Source organism: Trachypithecus francoisi, unplaced genomic scaffold, assembly GCF_009764315.1.
Source record: "Trachypithecus francoisi isolate TF-2019V2 unplaced genomic scaffold, Tfra_2.0 Lachesis_group4, whole genome shotgun sequence".
Taxonomy (NCBI): domain Eukaryota; kingdom Metazoa; phylum Chordata; class Mammalia; order Primates; family Cercopithecidae; genus Trachypithecus; species Trachypithecus francoisi.
Genome location: NW_022681469.1, coordinates 92,427,395 through 92,449,975, shown reverse-complemented (window position 1 = coordinate 92,449,975; position 22,581 = coordinate 92,427,395). Strand labels below are relative to the sequence as shown.

The 22,581-nt window shown below is 35.5% G+C and overlaps 1 protein-coding gene across 1 annotated transcript in view; it reads right to left on the bottom strand.

The window, feature by feature from the left end:
* Positions 1–22,581, bottom strand: part of ABCB5 (ATP binding cassette subfamily B member 5) — a 130,888-nt gene that overhangs the window by 61,818 nt on the left and 46,489 nt on the right. The window contains exons 14-15 of the mRNA XM_033193035.1: positions 14,176–14,337; positions 9,717–9,857 (exon numbers count right to left, since the gene is read on the bottom strand). Coding sequence (XP_033048926.1) covers positions 9,717–9,857; positions 14,176–14,337 — 303 coding nt within the window. The remainder of the gene's footprint in view (positions 1–9,716; positions 9,858–14,175; positions 14,338–22,581) is intronic.

Here is a 22,581-nt window from a genome sequence, read left to right as displayed (position 1 = left end):
TGCTTTTTTATCATCCCTCTCTCCACACTTCTTAGTTACCAGTCCTCTTCCTCCCTTCCTCCTGCAACTACTGATATGCTTTCAGTCACTACAGATTAGTTTGCATTTTTAGAACATTATATAAATGAAATCATACATTATCTACTGTTTTCAGATAGCTTCTTTTGCTCAACATACTTATTTTGACATTTATCCATGCTGCTGCATAAATCAGCATATCATTTCTTTTTATCGCTGCATAGTATTTCATTGTATGGCTATCTCACAAATTATTTATCCATCCACCTGTTGATATAACTTTGAGTGGTTCCCACTTTTAGACTATTACACATAAAACTGCTATGAACATTTATATACAAGGCTTTGTGTGAACATATACTTTCATTTCTCTTGAGCAAATATCTGGAAAAGAAATGGCTGGATGTTTCACTTTTAAAGAAACTGACAAATTGTTTTCCAAAGTAGCTTTAGCATTTTATACTCCCACCAGTTAAATAAGCTCCAGTTGTGCCCCACCATCACCAATATTTGGCACAGTCGGTCTTTTTAGATTTAACCATTCTAACAGGTGCATAGTGATTTCTCATTGTGATTTTCTTTTCCATATCTGTAATGACTAACCACATTGGGCGTTTTCTGTGTGCTTATTTCCAATCTGCTCATCTTCTTTAGCAAAATGCCTATTCAAATCTTTTGCTGACATTTAATTGGGTTGTTTGTATTTTTATTATTGCGCTTTGGGAATTCTTTATATTTTTTGGATACAAGTCGTGATCAGATATGTGATTTACAAATATTTTCCCCTAGTTTATGGTCTATCCTTTTTCATTTTCTTTAAAGTGTTTTACAGATAATGAAGTTCTTGATTTTGGTAATGTCTGACATCATTTTTTTCCTTTATAAATTATGCATTTGTTGTTATATTTAGGAAATCTTTGCTTAACACAAAGTCATGAAGTTTTTTTATTGCATTTTCTTATAGAAGTTTTATTATTTTAGGTGTTACAGTAAGGGTTTTAATCCATTTTGAGGTAATTTTCATCTGTGGTTTGAGGTATGGGTTGTGGTTGATTATTTTGTCTATAGACATACAATTGATCCAGAATCATTTTTTGAAAAAAAATTTTAATTGAGTTACCTTTGAACTTGTGTTGAAAAGCAACTGACCACTTATGTGTGGGACTACTTCTCAACTCTCTCTTCTGTTCCATTGATCTATTTGTCTATTTGTATGCCAATGAAATGTTTTGATTACTATAGTTCTATAGGTAATTGAAATGAGAATTAGTAATTAGCTTTATATAGTAGTTGAAACAGAATTGAAATCAGGTAGTATCCCTCTTCCAACTTTGTTCTTTTTTAAAAGCATTTATTTGACTATTTTGGCTATCTGCATTTCCATGTGAATTCAATTTGGGGAGAAAGAACATCTTAACTATATTGAATTTTCTTGTTCACTCACATTGAAAATATCTTTTAATTTATTTAGTCTATTTTTCTCAATAATTTTTCTCTATAATATTTTATAGATTTCAGTGTGTGGATTTTATAATTTCTTATCACATTTATTCTCAATTATTTACTATTTTGGTACTCTTGTACATAAAATTATTTTTTAATTTTAACTTCCCACTTTCCATTTGTATTATATGGAATTGGGGTTGATTTTAGTATATTGTCACGTATTCTACAACCTTGCTAAACTTTATTAGTTTTAGTACTTGTGTGTGTGTGTGTGTGTGTGTGTATGTGTAGATTCCATAAGATTGTTTGCATAAGTGATCATGCCATCTGTGAATAAAGACACTCCTACATATCCCTTTCCTACCTGGATACTTTTATTTTCTTGCCTTATCGAACAGGCCAGAACTTCCAGTAGAATGTTCAATAGATGTAGTGTATGCCCTTGCCTTGTTCTTGATCTTAATCTTTCACCATTTAGTATGATGTTAGCTGTTGTTTATTGTAGCTGCCTTTTATCAGGTTGAAGGAATTTCTTTTAATTATTTGCTTGCTGAGAGTTATCAGAAATGGATGGTGTATTTTATCAAATGGGTTTTCTGCATTGATTGAGATAATTGGTTTTTTCTTTTTAATTTTTTTAATTAGGAGAATTACATTGATTTCTGAATGTTAAACCAACTTTTCACTTCTTAGAACAATCCTGCTTGGTGATGACATATTATTCTTTTTCTATATTGTTGGATTAGATTTGTTAAATTTTGTTAAGAATTCTTTCATCTATGTTTATGGCTGATATTTGTCTATAATTTTATTTTTTTAATCTCATTGTCTAATTTTGATATCAGAGTAATGATGTTGGTCTAATAGAACAAGAACTTCTTCGTTATCACTTTTTTTTAAATAGAATTCATCAATAAAGCCATATGGCTTGAATTTTTTTTTTTTTTTAGGGAAAAAAATTTAACCACAGATTTAATTTTTTAAAAATAAATGTAAGACTATTCAAACTATCAATTTATTCTTGAGTGGGCTTTGATAGTTTGTAAACTTTAGGGAATTTGCTCATTTCATCTGAGTTGTAGAATTTGTTTGCCTAAATGTTTTAATAAGATTATTTTATTCATCTTTAAATATATGTAGAATCTGTAGTGATGTCAGCTCTTTCATTCTTGATGTTGGCAGTTTGTATCTTTTTTCTTGCTCAGTGAGTTCAATATTGGTCCCAGAGAACCAACTTTGGATTTGATTGATTGTTCTTTATTATTTTCTTCCTTCTGGTTTCTTAAGGTGGAAACTTAGTATATTAATTTGAGATTTTTAGATAGTATAGGTGTTTAGTGGTACAGATTTCTTCCTCAGTATCACTTTAAGCTTCCTACACATTTTGATATGTCCAGTGTTCATTTTTGTTCAATTCAAAACTCTTTTGAGTTTCTCTTTTGATTTTTTCTTTGATCTGTGCATTATTTAGAAGTGAGTTATGTAGTTTTTAAATATTTCAAGGTTTCCCAGACCACTTTCTGTTATGGACTTCTAACTTAATTCCATATCATATTGGTCAGGTAATATACTTTGCATTACTTGATTTTTTTTTTTTTTTTAAGGCAGGATCTTGTTCTGTTACCCAAGATGGGGTACAGTGATGCAATCATATCTCACTGCAGCCTCAAAATCTGGGGTTCAAGCAATCCTCCTACATCAGCCTCTCAGTAGCTGGGACTACAGGTACATGCCACTATCCCTGGTTAATTATTATTGTTGTTATTATTATTATTATTATTATTGTAGATACAGGGTCTCCCTATGTTACCCAGGCTGGTAGTATGTGAATTTTTTAAAGTTTATTGAGACTTGTGTTATAGTCCAGAATAGGGCCTTTTTGGTAAATGTTTCAAGTGCATTTGAAAAGAAGACATATTCTGTTGTTAATATGTGAAGTCTTCTACAAATGTTTATTAGGTCAAATTTGTTGATAGTGCTGTTAAAGTCATCTATATTTCTGTTGAATTTCTATTTACTTGTTCTACTAAGATTTAGTAGAAGGGTGCTGAAATCTCTCAATACAATTGCAGATTTGTCTATTTGCAGTTCTGGATAAACTGATTCCTTTTTTATTATGAAAGAAACTTCTTTATCCTTAGTAATGTTCTTTGCTCTAAGAACATTACTTTGACTGCCTTTAACATCACAATCTACCTTCAGACAATGTTATATACCACTTAGGAACCTTAAAATATAACACTTTAGTTTCTTTTTCCCAGTGTTTTGGCAAATGTTTTCAAACATTTTACTAATATTTGTGTTAAAAAAAAAACCCATACTATCATGTTCTTTTTCTTTGAAAAATAAATATGCTTTTAAACATATCAAAAATGTAAATATACAAACCATTCTTTTATAGTAACTTGTATATTTACTATTACTGATACTCTTCATTCCTTTGTGTATATTCAGATTTCCATCTAGTATCACTTTCCTTCTGCCCAAATGACTTCCTTTAATATTTCTTGTAGTATAGGTGTGCTGGTAGTGAGTTATTTTAACCTTTTATTTCTGAAAATGTCTCAATTCTGCCTTCACTTTTATTAGGCATTTTTCTGTAAATAGCATTCTGATTTGAGATGCTTTTTTTTTTACTTTCAGTGCTTTAAAAATATCGCTCCATTATCTTCTTGTTTGCATTGTTTCTAATGAGAAGTTTGTAGCTTTCTTGTCTTTTTCCTCATCTATATTGTGTCAATTTCTCTGGATGCTTTAGTAGTTTTCTCCTTAACACTGGTTTTAAGCAGTTTGATTATGATATACCTAGGTGTAGGATTTCTTATGTTTCTTATACTTAGAATTTATTGAGCTTCTTGAATCTGTGGATTTTAAGTTTTCATCAAATTGGCAAATTTTTAAAGCATTATTTCTTCAATGGTTTGGACTTCCTTTGGGGACATATGTACATATGTAATACAGTTATAATAAATGCTTAATGTCTCTACTAACTCTACTAAGTGTGCCATTTCTGGGTCTATTTCTATTGATTGATTTTTCTCTTCATTTTTGGTACTTTTTTTCTGCTTTTTTGCTTGCCTGGTGATTTTTGAATGGATGCCAGACATTGTAAATTTTATACTTTTGGGGACTAAATATTTTTGAATTATTGTATATGTTATTGAGTCTTGTTCTGGAACACATTTAAATTACTTGGAAACAGTGTAATCCTTTTGAGGCTTGCTATTAGAATTTGTTAGTTAGGTTTAGTGCAGAGCTTAGTCTAGGACTAATTAGTTTACCCTCTGAGGCAATATCTTTCTTAACACTTAACCGAGTGTCTCTTGAATTTAAAGATTTTCTACTCTAGTTAGTTTAATAAGAACTTTTCCTGGCCCTGTGTGAGTTCTAAGAATTGCTCCTTCTAATCTTTTCTGGTAGATATATACCCTACCACTGGTAGTTTCCTTAATAAATACACTGATCAGTAGTCAGATGAAGACTCAAGGGAGAACCTCTGCAGATTTTTGGACTTCTCTCTTTCTGAAAAGTTCTCTCCTCTCCAGTTCTTTGCTCTGAAACCTCTGGCAACTTTGGCCTCCTTCAACTCTTAGCTCTGTCTCCTGAACTCAATGTCTGCTGGGTTTCAGGAGGCGGAGGTTGCGGTGAGCCGAGATTGAGACATTGCACTCTAGCCTGAGCAACAAGAGCGAAACTCTGTCTCCAAAAAAAAAACTACTCAGACCTTAAACTGGGTTAATGACAAGTTTCAACTCATTTATTTCTCCTTCCACAGAGATCACTATCCTATTTGGCCAGATGTCCAATGTCAGAAACCATTATTTCACATATTTTGTTCAGTTTCTTAGTTGTATCAAGCAGGAAAGTAAATCTAGTTCCTGTTAATCTATCTTGGTTGAAAGTGAAAATCTCTACTTTTACGTGATTTTCATGGCAATTAACACACATGATCTCTTCCTTTTTCTGTACCACTTTTCTTACTTGGTGTCTATGATACCACACTCTCCTGGCTTTCCTCTTATTTTGCCAGCCATTTGTTAGGATCCTTTCACTAGTGACTTTTTCTTTCCAACTTAAATGGTGCTAGGTCCTGAGTCTCATTCCAGTGTCCTACTCTTTTAGCCATCTATATTTTATTTCTCTGCTGACAGCTTTAGTGAGACCAATCAAGTTCATTATTCAGCCACCATCATCTCCTCTCCATTCTGCTTTCCCTCATCTTAGTCTGGCCCCCACACACTGTTCTCCAAATTGTAGCCACATGGAGTAAATCAGACCATGTGCCCTTCTGAATAAGACCCTCTAATGCAGCAGTGCTTCACCTGTTTTAGTTCATGGACTCCTTTGGAAGACTGGTGAAGTCTATGGACTCCTTCCCTGAAGAAATGTTTAAATGTACTAAATGATACATAGGACTCCAAGAAAGCCCATCCCATTGAAACATTGTATTCAAAATACTTAACAAGTAACCCAAAGTTTTGATGCAGTTATGAATGTGCTTCATTTATTAGAACATAACATAAGAACTAATAGTAATGAGTGTAGAGATATTTTAAGTTATCCATAAGTGTAATGTGATATGAAAATTTCTGTGATATTCATTGGTGACATCACAGATACTGGTAATACTATTGTAGCTTGTTCCTTAAATTCACGAAGTAGATGTTACATTTCTATCAAGGGTTAGTGGGGAAAAAAAGTTGTGATTTTTTTTCATTCAGGTTGATGGGCTCTGAAGTCTATTCAGAAATTCCTTGTAGGTCATGAACCACTGGTTAAAAACTCCTGAAGGTTTTTTGTTAGAGGAAGAATAGAATCCAAATTTGTCATGATGGCCCAAGAGGCCGTGCATGATCCGGTCCCTGAGTGTCCCACACACCTTTCTGCCTACCCCTGTCCTCCTTAGTCATTGTGACCCCCAACTCCAGGCCCTCATGCTCGCTGTGCCCCTGTTTGAAATATTACCACCCCTGTCCTGGTCATTGACTTATTGCCTCTCTGATCCAAATGCATTTTTTTGTCTGATAAATATTTCTCTTTTACCAGTGGGCAAGAGGTTAAGCCTTGTCAGTAGAGGGTGCAGCAAAGACATTACAGGAGGAGATATTTCTTCCTGTTCTTTCTAGTGCTCATTGGGAAAGCTCTTGCAGGGTGAGTTTTTTCTCGTCTGCCCTGCCTGCATAGGTTTTCAGAGGCAGGTGCCTGCAGAGTGCAGCTTTCTCTTCTGTGTGGCCGCCGGTTGCTTTCCGCAGCTCTTGGCTTAGGGTATGGAGGCATACGTATGAGCACAGGCCTGGGTCTCAGCCAGGTCACTAATGACTGCACCCTCCCACTTGCAGAACAGCCCTAGACTCCTGCAGATGACAACCTTGGCCAGCTTCTTGTTCCAATAGTGCCCAGTGGCCAGCAGTTTCCCCAGCACCTGGCAGGTTCTGAAGCTCAGCACCATCCTGTGGAAGGCCTCCCTTGGCACCCTTGAGGGTAGATTTCCAGCAAGCCTCACCAGCAAGGTACCACAGCAACTTCTCTGCCATCCAGTGAGCCATAACTGTGCCCTTTCCATTGAGATCTGACTCTCTGCCTTGCTGGAGAGAAGAAAGGGATCTTCTATGGATGGTGTATTTCACTCCAGGGGTAGTGGTTGCTACTTTTATCTGCTACTTCTGTATTCTTTAGAGGTATCTTAACTTTCATTACCCAACTCCCCATACTACAATCCCCTCTTAATGATTCATTATACTAAACTTTCTCTGTCATTGTGTGCTTTCTATTTCCTGACTGGATATAGACTAATAGAACTCCCATTAATTCTGTTCTAAAATACTGCTCCATTTCTTTTTCATTTCATTATTGACCTTTGCTTATTTTATTTTATTTTGTTTTTTAGTTTGTTTTTTGAGACAGGGTCTCACTCTGTCGCCCAGGCTGGAGTGCAGTGGTGTGATCTTGGTTCACTGCAAACTGCCTCCCCAATTCAAGTGATTCTCCTGCCTCAGCCTCTCAAGTGGCTGGGATTACAGGCATGTGCCATCACACCCAGCTATTTTTTTATATTTTTAGTAGAGACAAGGTTTCACCATGTTGGTCAGCTGGTGTCGAACTTCTGACCTCAAGTAATCTGCCCGCCTCAGCCTCCCAAAGTGCTGGGATTACAGGCATGAACCACTCACTCGGCCTATTTATTTTATTTTTATTTATTTCAGAGATGGGTTCTTGCTCTGTTGCTCAGACTGGGGTACAGTGGCATGATCATAGCTCACTGCAGCCTTGAACTCTTAAGCTTAAGCGATCCTCCTGCCTCAACCTCTCTTGTAGCTATTATTATAGACATGCCACTGTCCCCAGCTCATTATTGATTATTACAGTCTCTTCACTTCCTTGTTTATTTTTCACTGGATTACCACAGTCTTAAAGAGTCCCTTAAAAATACGGCCATTGAGCCAATCCTAGCTTATTTCGGTTCTTGGTTGTAGCACCCTGTATCTGTTTCCTGCCTCCCCAGGCTCACAGATTTTTATAAGCTTTAGCTCCAGGCATTGGCTAACCAGGTTTTTCTGCCTACTTTTCAGAACAGGTCTGTGACTATTGTCCAGCTCACCACTTTGTGCTTTTGCTCTAGTTCTGGTGTGAAGAGCTATTCCTCCTGTTTAGAGCCTAGATACATCTTACTGGTTTTTCTCATTTTATATTTTATCATTTCCATGTGTGTGGAGCATGTAGTCATATCAGATTGTAAACCAATTATATCATTTTTGTCCAGAAATCTGGAAATTCCTTTTTAAATGTTCTGTTTTTGATCTTTCTTAGGTTTTGAAAATCCACTTCATAAATATGGTATATTTTTAGACTTAGAGGCAGATTTCCATAGTGTTTTCAGCAGTTGCTGAGGCAGGTCCAGCAGCTATCAATAGATGTTTTAACACAGTGTTTCCTACACTCTTGCCTAGTGTCTCAGTACAAACTTTCATGTACTATATTCTTAACATACATTTGCCATATGGCATGCCATCTATACCATTATTTTTCTTTGCATGCTTATTTATTTAGATGGACTTAAAAATAAAATTAGCAGAAAAGGAAAAATGTCTAAGTGTAAATGCTATAGAGGACTACATACCTAAAATGAAAGAGTTTAGCTAAAATTAAAAGCAGTAGATTAGCAATACCAGAGAAGGACAAGAGGCGTTTTGGGACAGATAATGCAGGGGCTTCAGGCAGATAATTGACAGGTGAGACCAAGGAAATTGGGCATGAAGATGGCGAGAACAGCTAAGAGGCGATTCAATCTCAGGTCTCTGTTAGTCCCAAGGAGAAGAAGGAAACTCTAGTTTGGGAGGAAATAATGGGCCGAGGATAGGTGTGGGATGGTATGGATGCTGGAGGTTAGGGGACTGAAGCTGAGACAGGGCAAGGGTGAGGGATTTCAAGGCATGCAAGGTTACAGAGCACCAGGGGCTAGCAAAGATCGACTAGGGTGGAAAGAGGGCTGGAGCTCAGTGAATTGGGAGGCTGGGAGAAGCATGGGTTAAGGTGAGATTAAGATGGAAGGGTGTTTTGTAAAAGGGTGCTGCAGAGAATGTTCAGGGTGTGGGATGGAGGCTCAAAGCAGGTGTTGGGCATGTTAAGAGAAGGAAGGTGGAACTGAGACAGAGAAGTGAGAATTCAGGTGCAGATGGGAACTGCAGGGAGGTATGAGGGGTATCAACGGAAGGAGAGTCAAAGCAGGTGATGTGGGGCTCGGGCAGAGCCTGGGGGTGTGGGGGTAGGAATGGGCACAGTAAGCATGGGAACAAATACTCCCACCCCAGTGGGCAAGGCTTCTCAAATTGTGCCCTGGGACTGCAAGCCTGGGTCGTGTACATGCTGGGCCTATCTGCATTCTGGGAGTGGCATGCATTTATGCCTCTGATCTGACTCAAATTAATCTTGGGCATCACCATTAGTATCTCCATCACATTTGCCAAGGCATTGTTTTAACCCATGGTTTGCTTCATAGGAGAAACATCATCTAACAGTCTCATGAGATTTTTTTTTTTCCCCGTGGTAAAGAAGGACCTCTGATACAAAGGCAGCCTTTTTAGACAGACTTACCTAGAGTGTCATACCGATGCTAGAGTGAAGTTTGGGAAAGACATGTTTTGTGAGCTTAGTGCTACAGTAATATTTTCCTATAAATAAATTTTAAATTTTACAAGGATTAAATCAAAATTAGAAAACATGTAGGAAAAACTGGTTGATTACTGAGCCATTACCTCTTTAGATTGGATGGATTCCTCAGCCTTGTCAGTGAAGTCTGACTTGATGCTATTCACAGAGCACAGAGGAAGTGAGTTGGTCTTCCTTTCAGTAGAATATGTCATTGACTCCATCTGTTCATCAGCGTTTTTAATATCCTTACAGGAAGAATATACAGGTTATCGTTATAAGAATGTCTTAAAAATTCAAGGAAATCTTATTAAGTATCTCTTTAAAGCTGTTATCGCCTTTGCTATTGAAAGTGGCATATTCTAATGTAGTTCTTGCTGAACAGCTTTCAGGCTTGAGAGAGCTGATAAGTCTATCTCATACTAAAATGTTAGTGACTAACAATAGCTCATTGTCCTTTCTTTTCCAAGGACCTGTATTATCACCTGCAGAAAACAATGCCTTAATCAAAACAATTATATCACTAACAAAGAGAGATCTTAGTAAGAGGAGCTTTTTGAGACAGAAGATACTGTTTCTGATGCTTTCTTCCTAGCCATTTCTGGGGCTTATAAATTTGTAGTATTTAGTTGGGTACTTTTATTTGTGAGACTGGGCCTGAGAGAGACCTCGGGAGACAATCATGCTTTCCAGGCCTGCCCCTGCTACCCATCCTGAACTGTGAACAAAACACAGAACTAATATGGCCTGCTCCTCTACAATAAGAAATTCCAAAGCAATCAAATTAACCTTAAAGGCCAGGCACAGTGGTGACCCTGTAATCCCAGCACTTTGGGAAACCGAGACGTGTGGATCACTTCAGGCCATGAGTTTCAGACCAGCCTGGCCAACATATAACACCCTGTCTCTACTAAAAGTACAAAAAATTAGTTGGGTGTGGTGGTGCGTGCCTGTGATCCCAGCTACTCAGGAGGCTGAGGCTGAGGCTTGAACTTGGGAGGTGGAGGCTGCAGTGAACCGAGATTGCACCACTACACTCCAGCCTGGGTGACAGCAAGACTGTGTCTCGAAATAAACATTTTTAACTTTAAAGAAACTGCTTATTGGTACATTATAGGATAGAACCAAGTTCAAAATCAAATTGCTGTAGGTCTAGTTTTTATTTTTCTTGCTACCCATGAAACCACTTTAAAGGAGCTGCAGATTCTCTGTTCATTTGAATGTGGTATGAGTAAATCTGTGACTTTCCCAGGAGTAGATGGGAGGAGGAGGACAAGAGAAATGAGAAGCCAACCTAGTTGCTAGCAGGTCCGGTTAGCGTGGGGAAGAGATGGAAAATGTAGGTCAATTTAGATGCACAAGGAGAATGTGCACACGGAAGACTTTCCAGGGACACCGTGATTCTTTGACAAGCTTAACAACTGTTAATCAGTCATTTAAAGAGATAATGAACTTTAACCAGCCCTAGACTATCTAAACATCTTTAATCAGGCATTTCTTTTTGCTATCATTTTCTCTTTTTTTTTCCTGTAAATGTCTCTGCCATGAAAGAAATATTTTATATGGCTTTGAAATTTTTTATTTTTTGTTTTTATTATTTATTTACTTATTTAAAGAGTAGGTCTTACTGTGTTGCCCAAACTAATGTTAAACTCCTTAGCTCAAGCAGTCCTTCTGCCTCAGCCTTTCAAATAGCTGGGATTACAGGAACTAGCCATGATGTCCTGCCTTGTTTGGCTTTTCTCCCCTGCCTCCAGGAGTTACTTACTTTGTGGCAAGTTTAAAATAAAACTTTGACCTCTCCTCATAATACATTTTCTGAAAAGGTGCTTTAGTAAGTCAAAGGAAATTTCTTTTCCTGAGAAGGTCTCTGGACAAAATAATGGTGACAATAAGCTTTGATATGTGTATATCTCTATGTATATGTGTATCAAAAATACACATTTTGATATGTGTGTTTATATTTCATTTTCACATAGAAATCCACTAAAGCAATATACATGTATATAATCATGGACAGTCTAGGTAAATAATTATAATATTAATCTCTATAGTTTGAACTTTTCTAAAAAGTTTGATCAAATAATGTTAATGTCAATAACATAATACAGTTTATTACATTAACAATAATTCTAAGTACTTTATATGATTGAGCCTGTTTAATACTCACAATAATTTATTAATAGGTTATTACTATTTCCCTCTTCTTAGAGATTGGGAAATTGATGCACTGAGAATTTAAATAACTTGCTCAAGGACCTAAAACTATTAAGTGGTGGAGTCAATTTGCAGTGAACACAGAGCTCATCATCTTAAGCATTTTGCTGTACTGCTTCTCAGGATTATTTTAGCAGCATTAACTGTGATGTTTGTGACAATCATGAATTATCAAAATTGATTAATTTTGATTCCACAGTCAATATTGGCAAATAAGTATGTGCAGATCTTTAAAAGTGAGTTACTTGTTTGTGCAGATATTATGTATGTTACATTTACTGTACAATGCTTAGAATATTATATTTAGTATTAATATTTAAAATGGTGTTGTATCTGATTGGACATCATTTTAGGTAATCAGAGAATACTAATCCATTTTAAATAAGGTATTTAAAATTTTTACACATTCGTCCCACAAACACACCACTTTTGCTTTTTATACAATGTGAAAGCCTTTAACTTAAGACATAATAATGGAGTTTTAGTTTAATCACAATAAAAAATAAAGATGTACTACTCCAAAGAAAGAACTGACTATACTAGTATTAATAGTTTTTAAAAAATCTCAAAATAGGGTTAACTCAACCAGTTATTTCCTTTTATTGCAACCCATATTAGTTTCAAAATATTAAACTTCATAAATTATTAAGTCTATTGTGGAATAAAAATTCAGTTATCAAATAACACCTCACTTTTATTTTTGAAACACAAAATATAAACTAATATGAAATAAAATCAGCAGCAGACAGTTTTTCAACAAAAACTACATTTTCAAACATATTTTACTGTATTGCTTCTTAGGATATGTTCAGAAATATTTCATTTTAGCACAGTTGGAGAAAGCTAGGGTTTGAAATTTGAAGTTATAAACTTGATGAAGAGATGGGGGCTCATAACTTTCTAAATTTCCTGATTTATAAAATAATAATATTGACATCAAAGATATTATTAGAAAGTTGAAGAAGACCAAAAAGGGTTGAAATCAGTTATCTGTAGAAGAGCCCTTCAAAAAAGGCTGCCTTCCAGGTCAAGAGAAGAAAGCCAGGCTAGAACAAAGAAGAGAGCTATAGCCTAATTCCCATGACCTATATTAATGTATCCTAATGAGAAAGCTATGTGAAATCCAGTAGGGTGGATCCATGACACGCACAAGTATGGATCCTAAAGAAGGGGAATTTGCTGTGTGCCTTTAGCATCATCATGCCTCCGCTTGATTGCCCAATATGAGCTTTCTGGTCCATCTGTGGTGATGTGGTAGCACACACAGTAAGGTTTTATGTGTGCATCCCTTCATTCAGCAAATGTTTATTGAGTGCCCACTGTGTGCCAGGCATTCTCTTAGATGCTTCCTACACAAATTAAGTCTTAACCCTTTTGCCTGGCTTCTAAGAACTTCCATGATCTGACGTTCATTATCGAACTCTTTTCCATTATACCCCTCAACACTCCCAAGTACTTAAGGAAAGCTGTCCTCCTTTTTGTTTCAGTCGCACACCAAGTTCCTTCTTGTTTCTATGCTGTTGTTCTGCCTACCTGAATTTATCCTTCATGTTCACCCCCAACTCCCATCTTTTAACCTTAAAGACCTCTTCCATGAAACCTTTTGTGGGTAATATAGCTCTGTCTCTCCCCATCAATCTTGTTTTTTCTTTTTACAACTAATAATATCTATATGCACAGTTTTGCAATTTGCCTCTGTAGCTAAGTTTTAAGCCTTTGAATAAGGACTGTGTGTTATATTTCTTTGTGTTCTAGCCAAAGATCACAGTATCTGCCACATACAAGTTTTTGTTTGTTTGTTTTTTTGAGATGGAGTCTTGCTCTGTTGGCAGGCTGGAGTGCAGTGGTGCAATCTCAGCTCACTGCAACCTCTGACTCCCTGGTTCAAGCAATTCTCTTGCCTCAGCCTCCCGAGTAGCTGGGATTGCAGGCACGTGCCACCACACCCAGCTAATTTTTGTATTTTTTGTAGAGACGAGGTTTCACCATGTTGGCCAGGATGGTCTTGATCTCCTGACCTTGTGGTCCACCCTCCTTGGCCTCCCAAATTGCTGGGATTACAGGTGTGGGCCACCCTGCCTGGCCACATACAAGTTTTGAAGCCTATTTGAAGTGTGCCTGGCAGATATTAGGTACCAGGTACCCATTACTTCTTCAACTTTCAGCATATTATTTAGCACAACACTGAGGATTTGAAACTCTCAATTTCTTTACTGAGGAACTATAAATCTTTGTTGCTTTTTGAAATTTAAGATTATAATTTGCAACTTTTGTTTTCTAGTGTGGTATGATCTCTGAAACGTTAAAAATAAACCCTGCTAACATAGCATTATGTCGCATAAGCATTACCTGTGACATCACAAGTGAATAATATAGACCTCGTTTTGCCATTAGTTCAGCATGTGCTCCTTTTTCCACCACTATTCCATCCTTTATGGTCACAATCAAATCTGCACTTCGAATAGTAGAAAGTCGGTGTGCTACCATGATTGTAGTCCGACCTTTGCTTGCCTACAGAATAAAAAGCATAGAAAATAAACATGATATTAGTAGAAATAACATCCTTCACACTATTTAAGAAATCTTTGTTGACTTGGCACAGTGGCTCATGCCTCTAATCCCAGCACTTTGGGAGGCTGAGGAGGGTGGATCACCTGAGGTCAGGAGTTAGAGATCAGCCTGGCCAACATGGTAAAACCCCGTCTCTACTAAAAATACAAAAATTATCCAGTCTTGGTGGTGGGCACCTGTAATCTCAGCTACTTGGAAGGCTGAGGCAGGAGAATCGCTTGAACCTAGGAGGCAGAGGTTGCAGTGAGCCGAGATCATGCCATTTCACTCCAACCTGGGCAACAAGAGTGAAACTCCATCAAAAGAAAGAAAAGAAAAGAAAAGAAAAAAGAAAAGAAAAGAAAAGAGAAGAGAAAAGGAAAGGAAAGGAAAGGAAAGGAAGAAGGAAGGAAGGAAGGAATCTTCATTGGAGTATCATTGTAAATATTAAAGTATCTTATCCTTGGATACAGAAATTTGGAAACTTTAATAGAATTAGAAGACCAATAGAAATTAGAATGAAAAGAAAGTCAGAAAGTTAATTGTTTTCATCTTTAAAATTGGGATATGACTTAACTATTTGGGTACAAATTCAAAGTAATATATATTTTTAACTTTTTTACAAGTATCATTAATGTATGGAAAAGTGCACATAAGGGTACATACAGATCAGTGCATTTCAAATGGAATACACCCCTATCATAGTATCCAGGTCAAGAATCCCATCATTACCAGCACCTACAAGTCCATCTTATGCTCTTTTCAAGTCATTCTTAACACTCACCTATACCAAGGGTCACCACTATCCCAATTTCTGACAGCAGAACTTGTTTTGATTTTCTGGTAATTTATATAAATGAGATTATGCATTGTATACTCTTCTGTGTCTGGATCTTTTCACTCAACATTATGTTTTTGAGATTCATCCATTTGGTTGTATAGTGTTGCAGATAATTTATTCTTATTGCCACACAGTGGTCTATTGTGTGACTATCCCACAACTTATTTATCCATTCTGTTCCTGTTTGGCATTTAGATCGTTTTTAAGTTTTTTTTTCCCCCTACTATGTTGCCGTAAATGTTTATTTGATGAACATATGTACACAATTCTAGTGTTATACCTAGGAGAGGAATTGCTGAGTCATAAAGTGTGTATATGCTCTGCTTCATTAGATTCTGCCAAATAGATTTTCCAAGTGGTTGCCCTATTTTATAAACCCCCCAGTAGTACAAGAGGGTCATGGTTGCTCTATCTTCTAAGACTTGGTTCTTTCTGTCTGATGGGTGAGAACTATCATGTTGTGACTTTTATTGGCATTTTCCCGATGACTAATGAAGTTGAACAACTTTTCAAATGATTAGTGACAATTTAGATATTCTCTCTTGTGAATTGTCCACATTTTTTCTCATTTTTCTATTAGAACTGTATTTTTATTTTTAATTTTCATGAGTTGTTTATATACTCTAGATGTGAGAACTTTGTTGAATACCATATATTACAATGCAAGTTTCTCTTTATGTGATTGTCTTTTCACTCTCTCTCTTTCTCTCTCTCTCTGTTTTTTTTTTTTTTTGGAGACAGAGTTTAGCTCTTGTTGCCCAGGCGGGAGTACAATGGCATGATCTCAGCTCACTGCAACTGCTATCTACCAGGTTCAAGCAATTCTCTCCTCAGCCTCCAGAGTAGCTGGCATTACAGGCACCCGCCACCACACCCAGCTAATGTTTTGTATTTTTAGCAGAGACGGAGTTTCACCATGTTAGCCAGGCTGGTCTTGAACTCCTGATCTCAGGTAATCCATCCACCTCAGCCTCCCAAAGTGCTGGGATTACAGGCGTGAGCCACTGTACTTGGCTTTCTTTTCACTCTCTTAATGGTGTCTTTTCATAAACAGAATTTCAAAATTTTAATGAAGTCCAATTTATCAATTTTTTTCTTTTACAATTTGTGCTTTTTGTGTACTTTTAAGAAATCTTTACTCCAAGGTCACACAGATGTTTTTCTATGTTTTACCTTACAATCTTTATCATTTGCCTTTCGTATTTGGATGTGATGTATAGCACCTGGAATTAGTTTTTGTGTGTGATGCCAAGTAGGAGTCAATGTACATTTTCCCCATACAGTTAACCAAGTGTCCCAACAGCATATTTTGAAGACCATCATTTCCCTCTATACTTCAGAACTGCCTTTACCATAAATCAGGTGACAATTGTTTTGTGTCTGTTTTTGTATTCTACTTGCTATTCTGCTGTTCAGCTTGTCTGTCACTGCACCAATGCTGCCCTATCTGAACTACTATAGACTTAAAACAGGTATTGAAAACCATTAGTTTACCTCTTCTAGCTTATTCTTCCTCTGAAAGATTTTGTGGACTATTCTTGAGGTAATGTGTTTTTTTTTGTTTTGTTTTGTTTTGTTTTTGTAAATGCCTAGCACAATAACTGACACTTCTGGCACTACAAATTTGCCAGGGAATCAACAATTGACAGCTAACATTGTTACTATTCATATTCCTACTGTGTTACTGCTATTTACTTTTCTGATTCTTATCTGTTATAGAGCAGGAAAGTGGAACTCAGAAAGTTAAGAACCTTGTTCAGGGCCTCTCAGTCACTGGAAGGTCTGGTACTAAAACCTGGTGTGGTTTTCCCTCTTCTCTCCACAAGGTCTCTTCATTGCAATAGATAAACTTGATTAAGCAGGTGATAATTTCTTTCAAACTTTTTTCCAAATCTATAAGAGAAGGGAACCTCTCAAAACATTGGTTATTAAGATTAAATGATAATGTGGAAAAGATGTATGATATAATGCTACCTGTAAAAATGCAGGAAAAATACATATCCTATTATAACTATGTTTTAAAAAAATTACCCATAAAAAGACACCTATATAGAAATCTATCAATATCCTAATAGTGCCTGTTCTTAGTTATTGGGCCTATGGATTGTATTTTTCTCATCTCAATTTCCCCAATTTTATTTAGTATACATGTATTGCACTTTTGTTTACAAGTAAGAAAGCTTTAGAAGGCTGTGACTCTTGGTTTAATGCTCTGCTGCTGTCATTCTGGAGTTCTTAATAGTTTTTGAATAAGAGGCTCCACATTTTCATTTTGTGCTGGACCCCACAAACTACGTAGCTGGCCTTGACCACTGACAGAGGTAGAAAGGGTTCAATGTGAGCCGACTTCAGCTGGTTTTTTCCCACGTGTAGATATTAAGAGAGTCATTTACAGAGCGGGACTAGGTAGAAAGAGGGGGAAAGGGTACTTTTTAAAAATTTAATTAATTAATTAATTAATTTTTGAGATGGAGTCTCTCTCTGTCACACAGGCTGGAGAGCAGTGGCGTGATCTCGGCTCACTGCAACCTCCGCCTCCCAGGTTCAAGTGATTCTCCTGCCTCAGCCTCCCGATTAGCTGGGATTACAGGCGTGTACCACCACACCCAGCTAATTTTTGTATTTTTAGTAGAGACAGGGTCTTGCCATGCTGGCCAGGCTGTTCTTGAACTCCTGACCTCAGGTGATCCACCTGCCTCGGACTGCCAAAGTGCTGGGATTACTGGCAAAGGGCAGTATTTTTTGATGGTTAAACATCTATCCAAGTCAGGAGAGATGTCAGGGCTTTGATAACTGATTTTTAGTCTGATACTAAAAATAAGACGATAATTATTATTCAGTTTCTAAATCTGTATCCTTAATCCCCATCTCTTGTCACAAAAAGTAGGTAGAAAGGACAGTTACGCTCCCCTATAGCAGCCCTACCTGTGTTTCAGAGCTCTTTTCTAAAAGAATGTACTGAGATAATATGACTGGGATCAAATTTCCCTTCATTTTTTTAATTTAAAAGCAAGTTATCACACTGCATGAATAGCTGAGAAAGCTTTATGAACAACAGACTAAGAAGACTAATGATATAGGAATGAAGTCCACACTGTCTTAATAAAAACTCGTAATACAGTTAATCTGACAAATATCATGATGGATGTAACTAATAATAATTAATATATTACATGGTAATTAACTACCAAATGGCAAATATATAGATTATAGTGTATGACTTTTATAATGGCAAATCTGGTATTCAATAATTTCACCATTTGTGTTTTCTGGAGTTGCAAATCCTGGGTTTGGATCTTGTTTCTGCCAATTTCTGGCTTGGAGGACTTAGACGTCTAAGTTTTTTACCCCCCTAAGTCTTATATTTTTCATTTGATAATAGGGAAAATTTTACCACCTCTATTTTAGAGTTATTGAGCAGATTAATTTTTTTGTAGTAAGAACACTTCACATGAGATCTATCTTCTTAAAATTTTGAGTGCACAATACAGTATTGCCAACTATAGGCACAATGCTGTAGTGTTAATCTCTAGAACTCATTCATCTTACATAAATAAAATTTTATTCCCACTGAACAGCAACTCCCTGTATCTCTCTCTCCTCAGTCCCCAGCAGCCACTATCGTATTGTCTGCATCTACAAGTTTGACTGTTTTAGATACCTCATTTAAGAGGAATCACACAGTATTAGTCCTTCTGTGACTGGCTTATTTCACTTAGCATAATGTCATTCAGATTCATCCATGTTGTTCCATATGGACTTCCTCCTTTTTTAAGTCTTATGAATATTTCCTTGTGTAGGTATCATATTTTTCTCTATTTGTTAATGTGTCAATAAATATTTAAGTTGTTTCCATATCTTGGCTGTTATAAATAATGATGCAATGAGCATGGGAGTACATATACCTCTTTGAGATACTGACTTTAATTCTTTTGAATATATATTATATATCCAAATTATTGGAATTATGTGTGTATATATATACACATGTGTGTGTGTGTGTGTGTGTGTAGTAGAATTGCTGGGTCAAATGGTAATTTTATCTTTAATTATTTCTGGAACCTCCATACTGTTTCCCATAGAGACTGCAACTTTTTACTTTCCCATCAGTAATACACAAGGGTTCGACTTTTTCCACATCCTCTCCAACACTTATCTTTTTTTTTTAACAATAGTCATCCTAATAGGTGTGAGGAGATATCTCATTGTGGTATTGAGTTACATTTCCCTGATAACTAGTGATGTCAAGAATCTTTTCATATACTTTTTGGCCATTTGTATGTGTTTTTTGGAGAAATGCCTTTTCAACTTCTTTGCCTATTTTTAAATCAGGTTATTTGTTCTTTATTTTTGTTTTTTACTATTGAGTTATAAGAGTTCCTTATATATTTTAGATATTAATTTCTTACCAGGTATATGGTTTCCATTTTTTTTTCCTTTTGTAATCTACCTTTTTGTTCTGTTGATTATTTCCTTTGTGATGCTTTTGTTTGATGTAGTCCTACTTATCTAATTTTGTTTTTGTTGTTTGTGTTTTTGGCCTCATATCCAAGAAGTAATTGTCAAACTTAGTGTCATGAAGCTTTCCCCCATGTTTACTTCTAAGTTTTACAGTTTCAGTTTAAGTTTTAGTTTCTTATATTGATATGTTTAACCTATTTTGAGTTGGATTTTATGTATGGTGTAGATAAAAGTCCAGTTTCCATTCTTTTGCATGTGGACATCCAAATTTCCCAACATCACTTGTTGAACAGGCCATCTTTCCCCATTGTGTGCTCTTTGCACCCTTGTCAAAAGTCAGTCGATCATTTTGCATACATTTATTTCTGGGCTTTCTATTCTGTCCCATTAGCCTCTATGTTTAATTTTAGGCAAGTGCTATACTGTTTTAATTACTAGAACTTTGTAATGTATTTTGAAATTAGAAAGTGTGATGCCTTCAGCTTTGTTTTTCTTCTCAAGATTGATTTGGATATTTGGTATCTTTTGTGGTTTCTTATTAATTTTAGGATGAGTTCTTTATTTCTGTAAAACATGCCATTGGGATTTTGATTGTATTAAATCAAAATCTGTATACTAAATCTGTAGATTGCTTTGGGTAATATTGACATTTAACAGTATCAAGTCTTCCAATCCAGGATCATGAGATGTATTTTATTGGTATCTTCTCTAATTTTTTCATCAATGATTATAGTTTTCAGTGTACAAGTATTTTACCTTCTTAAGTTTATTTCTAAGTATTTTATTCTTTTGATGCTGTTGCAAATGGGATGTTTTCTTAGTTTCAGATGATTTGTTGTTAACAGAAATGCAACTAATTTTTGTATGTTGATTTTGTACCCTGCAACCTTACTGAATTCATTTATTAGTGCTAACAGTTTGTGTGTGTATGTGTGACTGCCTGTGTAATCTTTAGAGTTTTCAAATTTTAAGATCATATAATCTGCTTACTTTTTTTTTTCTTATTTTACACTTCTTTTTTATTTTTCTTGCCTAATTGCGCAGGCTAAGAACTTCAGGACTTTGTTGAATGCAAGTGGTAAGAGGTACTCTAGGTACTTTTGTTTGTTTGTATACCATTAGGCTTACATAAAAACCTTATATTTATGACAGTCTACTTTAAGCTGATAGCGACTTAACTTTAATCATTACATATACAGGAACAAACATAAACATGACAGATTTCTCCTCAGAAAAAAGTGCAAGAAAGGAGACAGTGAGCAACATCTTTAAGATATTGAAAGAAAAAAAATCCTACAACTTTCAGGCTAAAACTCTATATCAATGAAATAAATTTTTCAAAAACTAAAGGTGAAACAAAGACATACACAGCTGAAATGACTCATCAGTAGTGGAACTGTACCACATTAAAAGTTTCAAGTAAAAGGAATTGATGCCAGTGGAAATATGGATATACACAAAAGAATGAAGAACACTAGAAATTGTAACTCCATGGGGCATGGAGAAAAATGTAACTTTTTATTATTACCTATTTGAATTTTTAAAAAAACTAATGATTGATTTTAAAATTTACAATGTGGGATGGAGTTTATAACATGTCAAAGTAAGATGTCTAATCACAATAGCTTAAAGGCCAAAAAGGGAGAAATAGAAGTATGCTAATGCATGCTTTTATACTACACATGAAATGATATAATATCACTAGAAGTTAGATTGTCGTAAGTTAAGTGCGTACACTATAATCTCTAAAGCCATCAATGAAATATTAAAGAGTTATATAAATAAGCTCACAAAAGAGATAAAACAAAATCATAAAAAGTACTCACTTAATCCAAATGAAGACAGAAGTGAGTAAACCAGAAACCAAGAATCGGTGGAAAAAAGAAAACAAGCAGCAAAGTGGTTGATTTAATTTAATAATATTAATATCAATCATCAGATTAACTGTAAATGGTCTAAACACTCCAATTAAAAGTCAGAGATTTTCAGTTTGAATACAAAAGCAAGGCCTCACTATGTGTCATCTATCAGAAACACATTTTAAGTATAAAGAAACAAAGAGGTTAAGGCTGAAAGGATAAAAAGCGCATACCATGCTCACACAGAGTGAAAGAAAAATAAGAGTGGCTATGTTAATATGAGAGAAAGCAGATTAAAGTGAAAAGGATGTAACCAGAGTAAATAAGTTTATTTCCTAATGAAAAAGGGCTCAATTTATCAAGAGAACATAACAATCCTAAATATTTATGTGCCTAATAACACAGCTCTAAAATACATGACACCAAAATATATACAATTACAAGAATAAATCTAAAAGTTACAATAATAGTTGAAGAATTAAATACCCTTCTCTCGGTAACTGGCAGAACAAGTAGACCATAAGGACAAGAGTTGAATAATACTATCCACCAACTCAATACAATTGATATTTATAGAACACTTCATCCAACAATAGCAAAATGCACATTCTTTTAAAGTGTACACAAAACATCTACGAAGAGAGACCATAATCTGTGCCATAAAACAAGTCCTAATAAACTTTCTTGTATTCAAGTCATACATGAATATTCCCTGACTGTAATGCAATTAAATAAAAATCAATACAGAAAAAATCTCTGGAAAATACTCCAATATTGAAACCAAATAAAATTTTTCAAGTAAATGACTTCATATGTAACTTAAGAAACAAGAAAAAGAAGGGCAAGTTAAACTCAAAAAAAGAAAAAAACAGAAGAAAGGAAATAAAAATCAAAGCAGAAACCAATTAAATACAAAAAAGAAGAATAAACTCAAAGACAGACAAATACATCAATATGACACAGTGGAGTCAACAGTCTGGAGAAAGACACACATATATGAACAACTGATTTTTTACAAAGGTGCAAAGAAAAATCAGTGTAGAA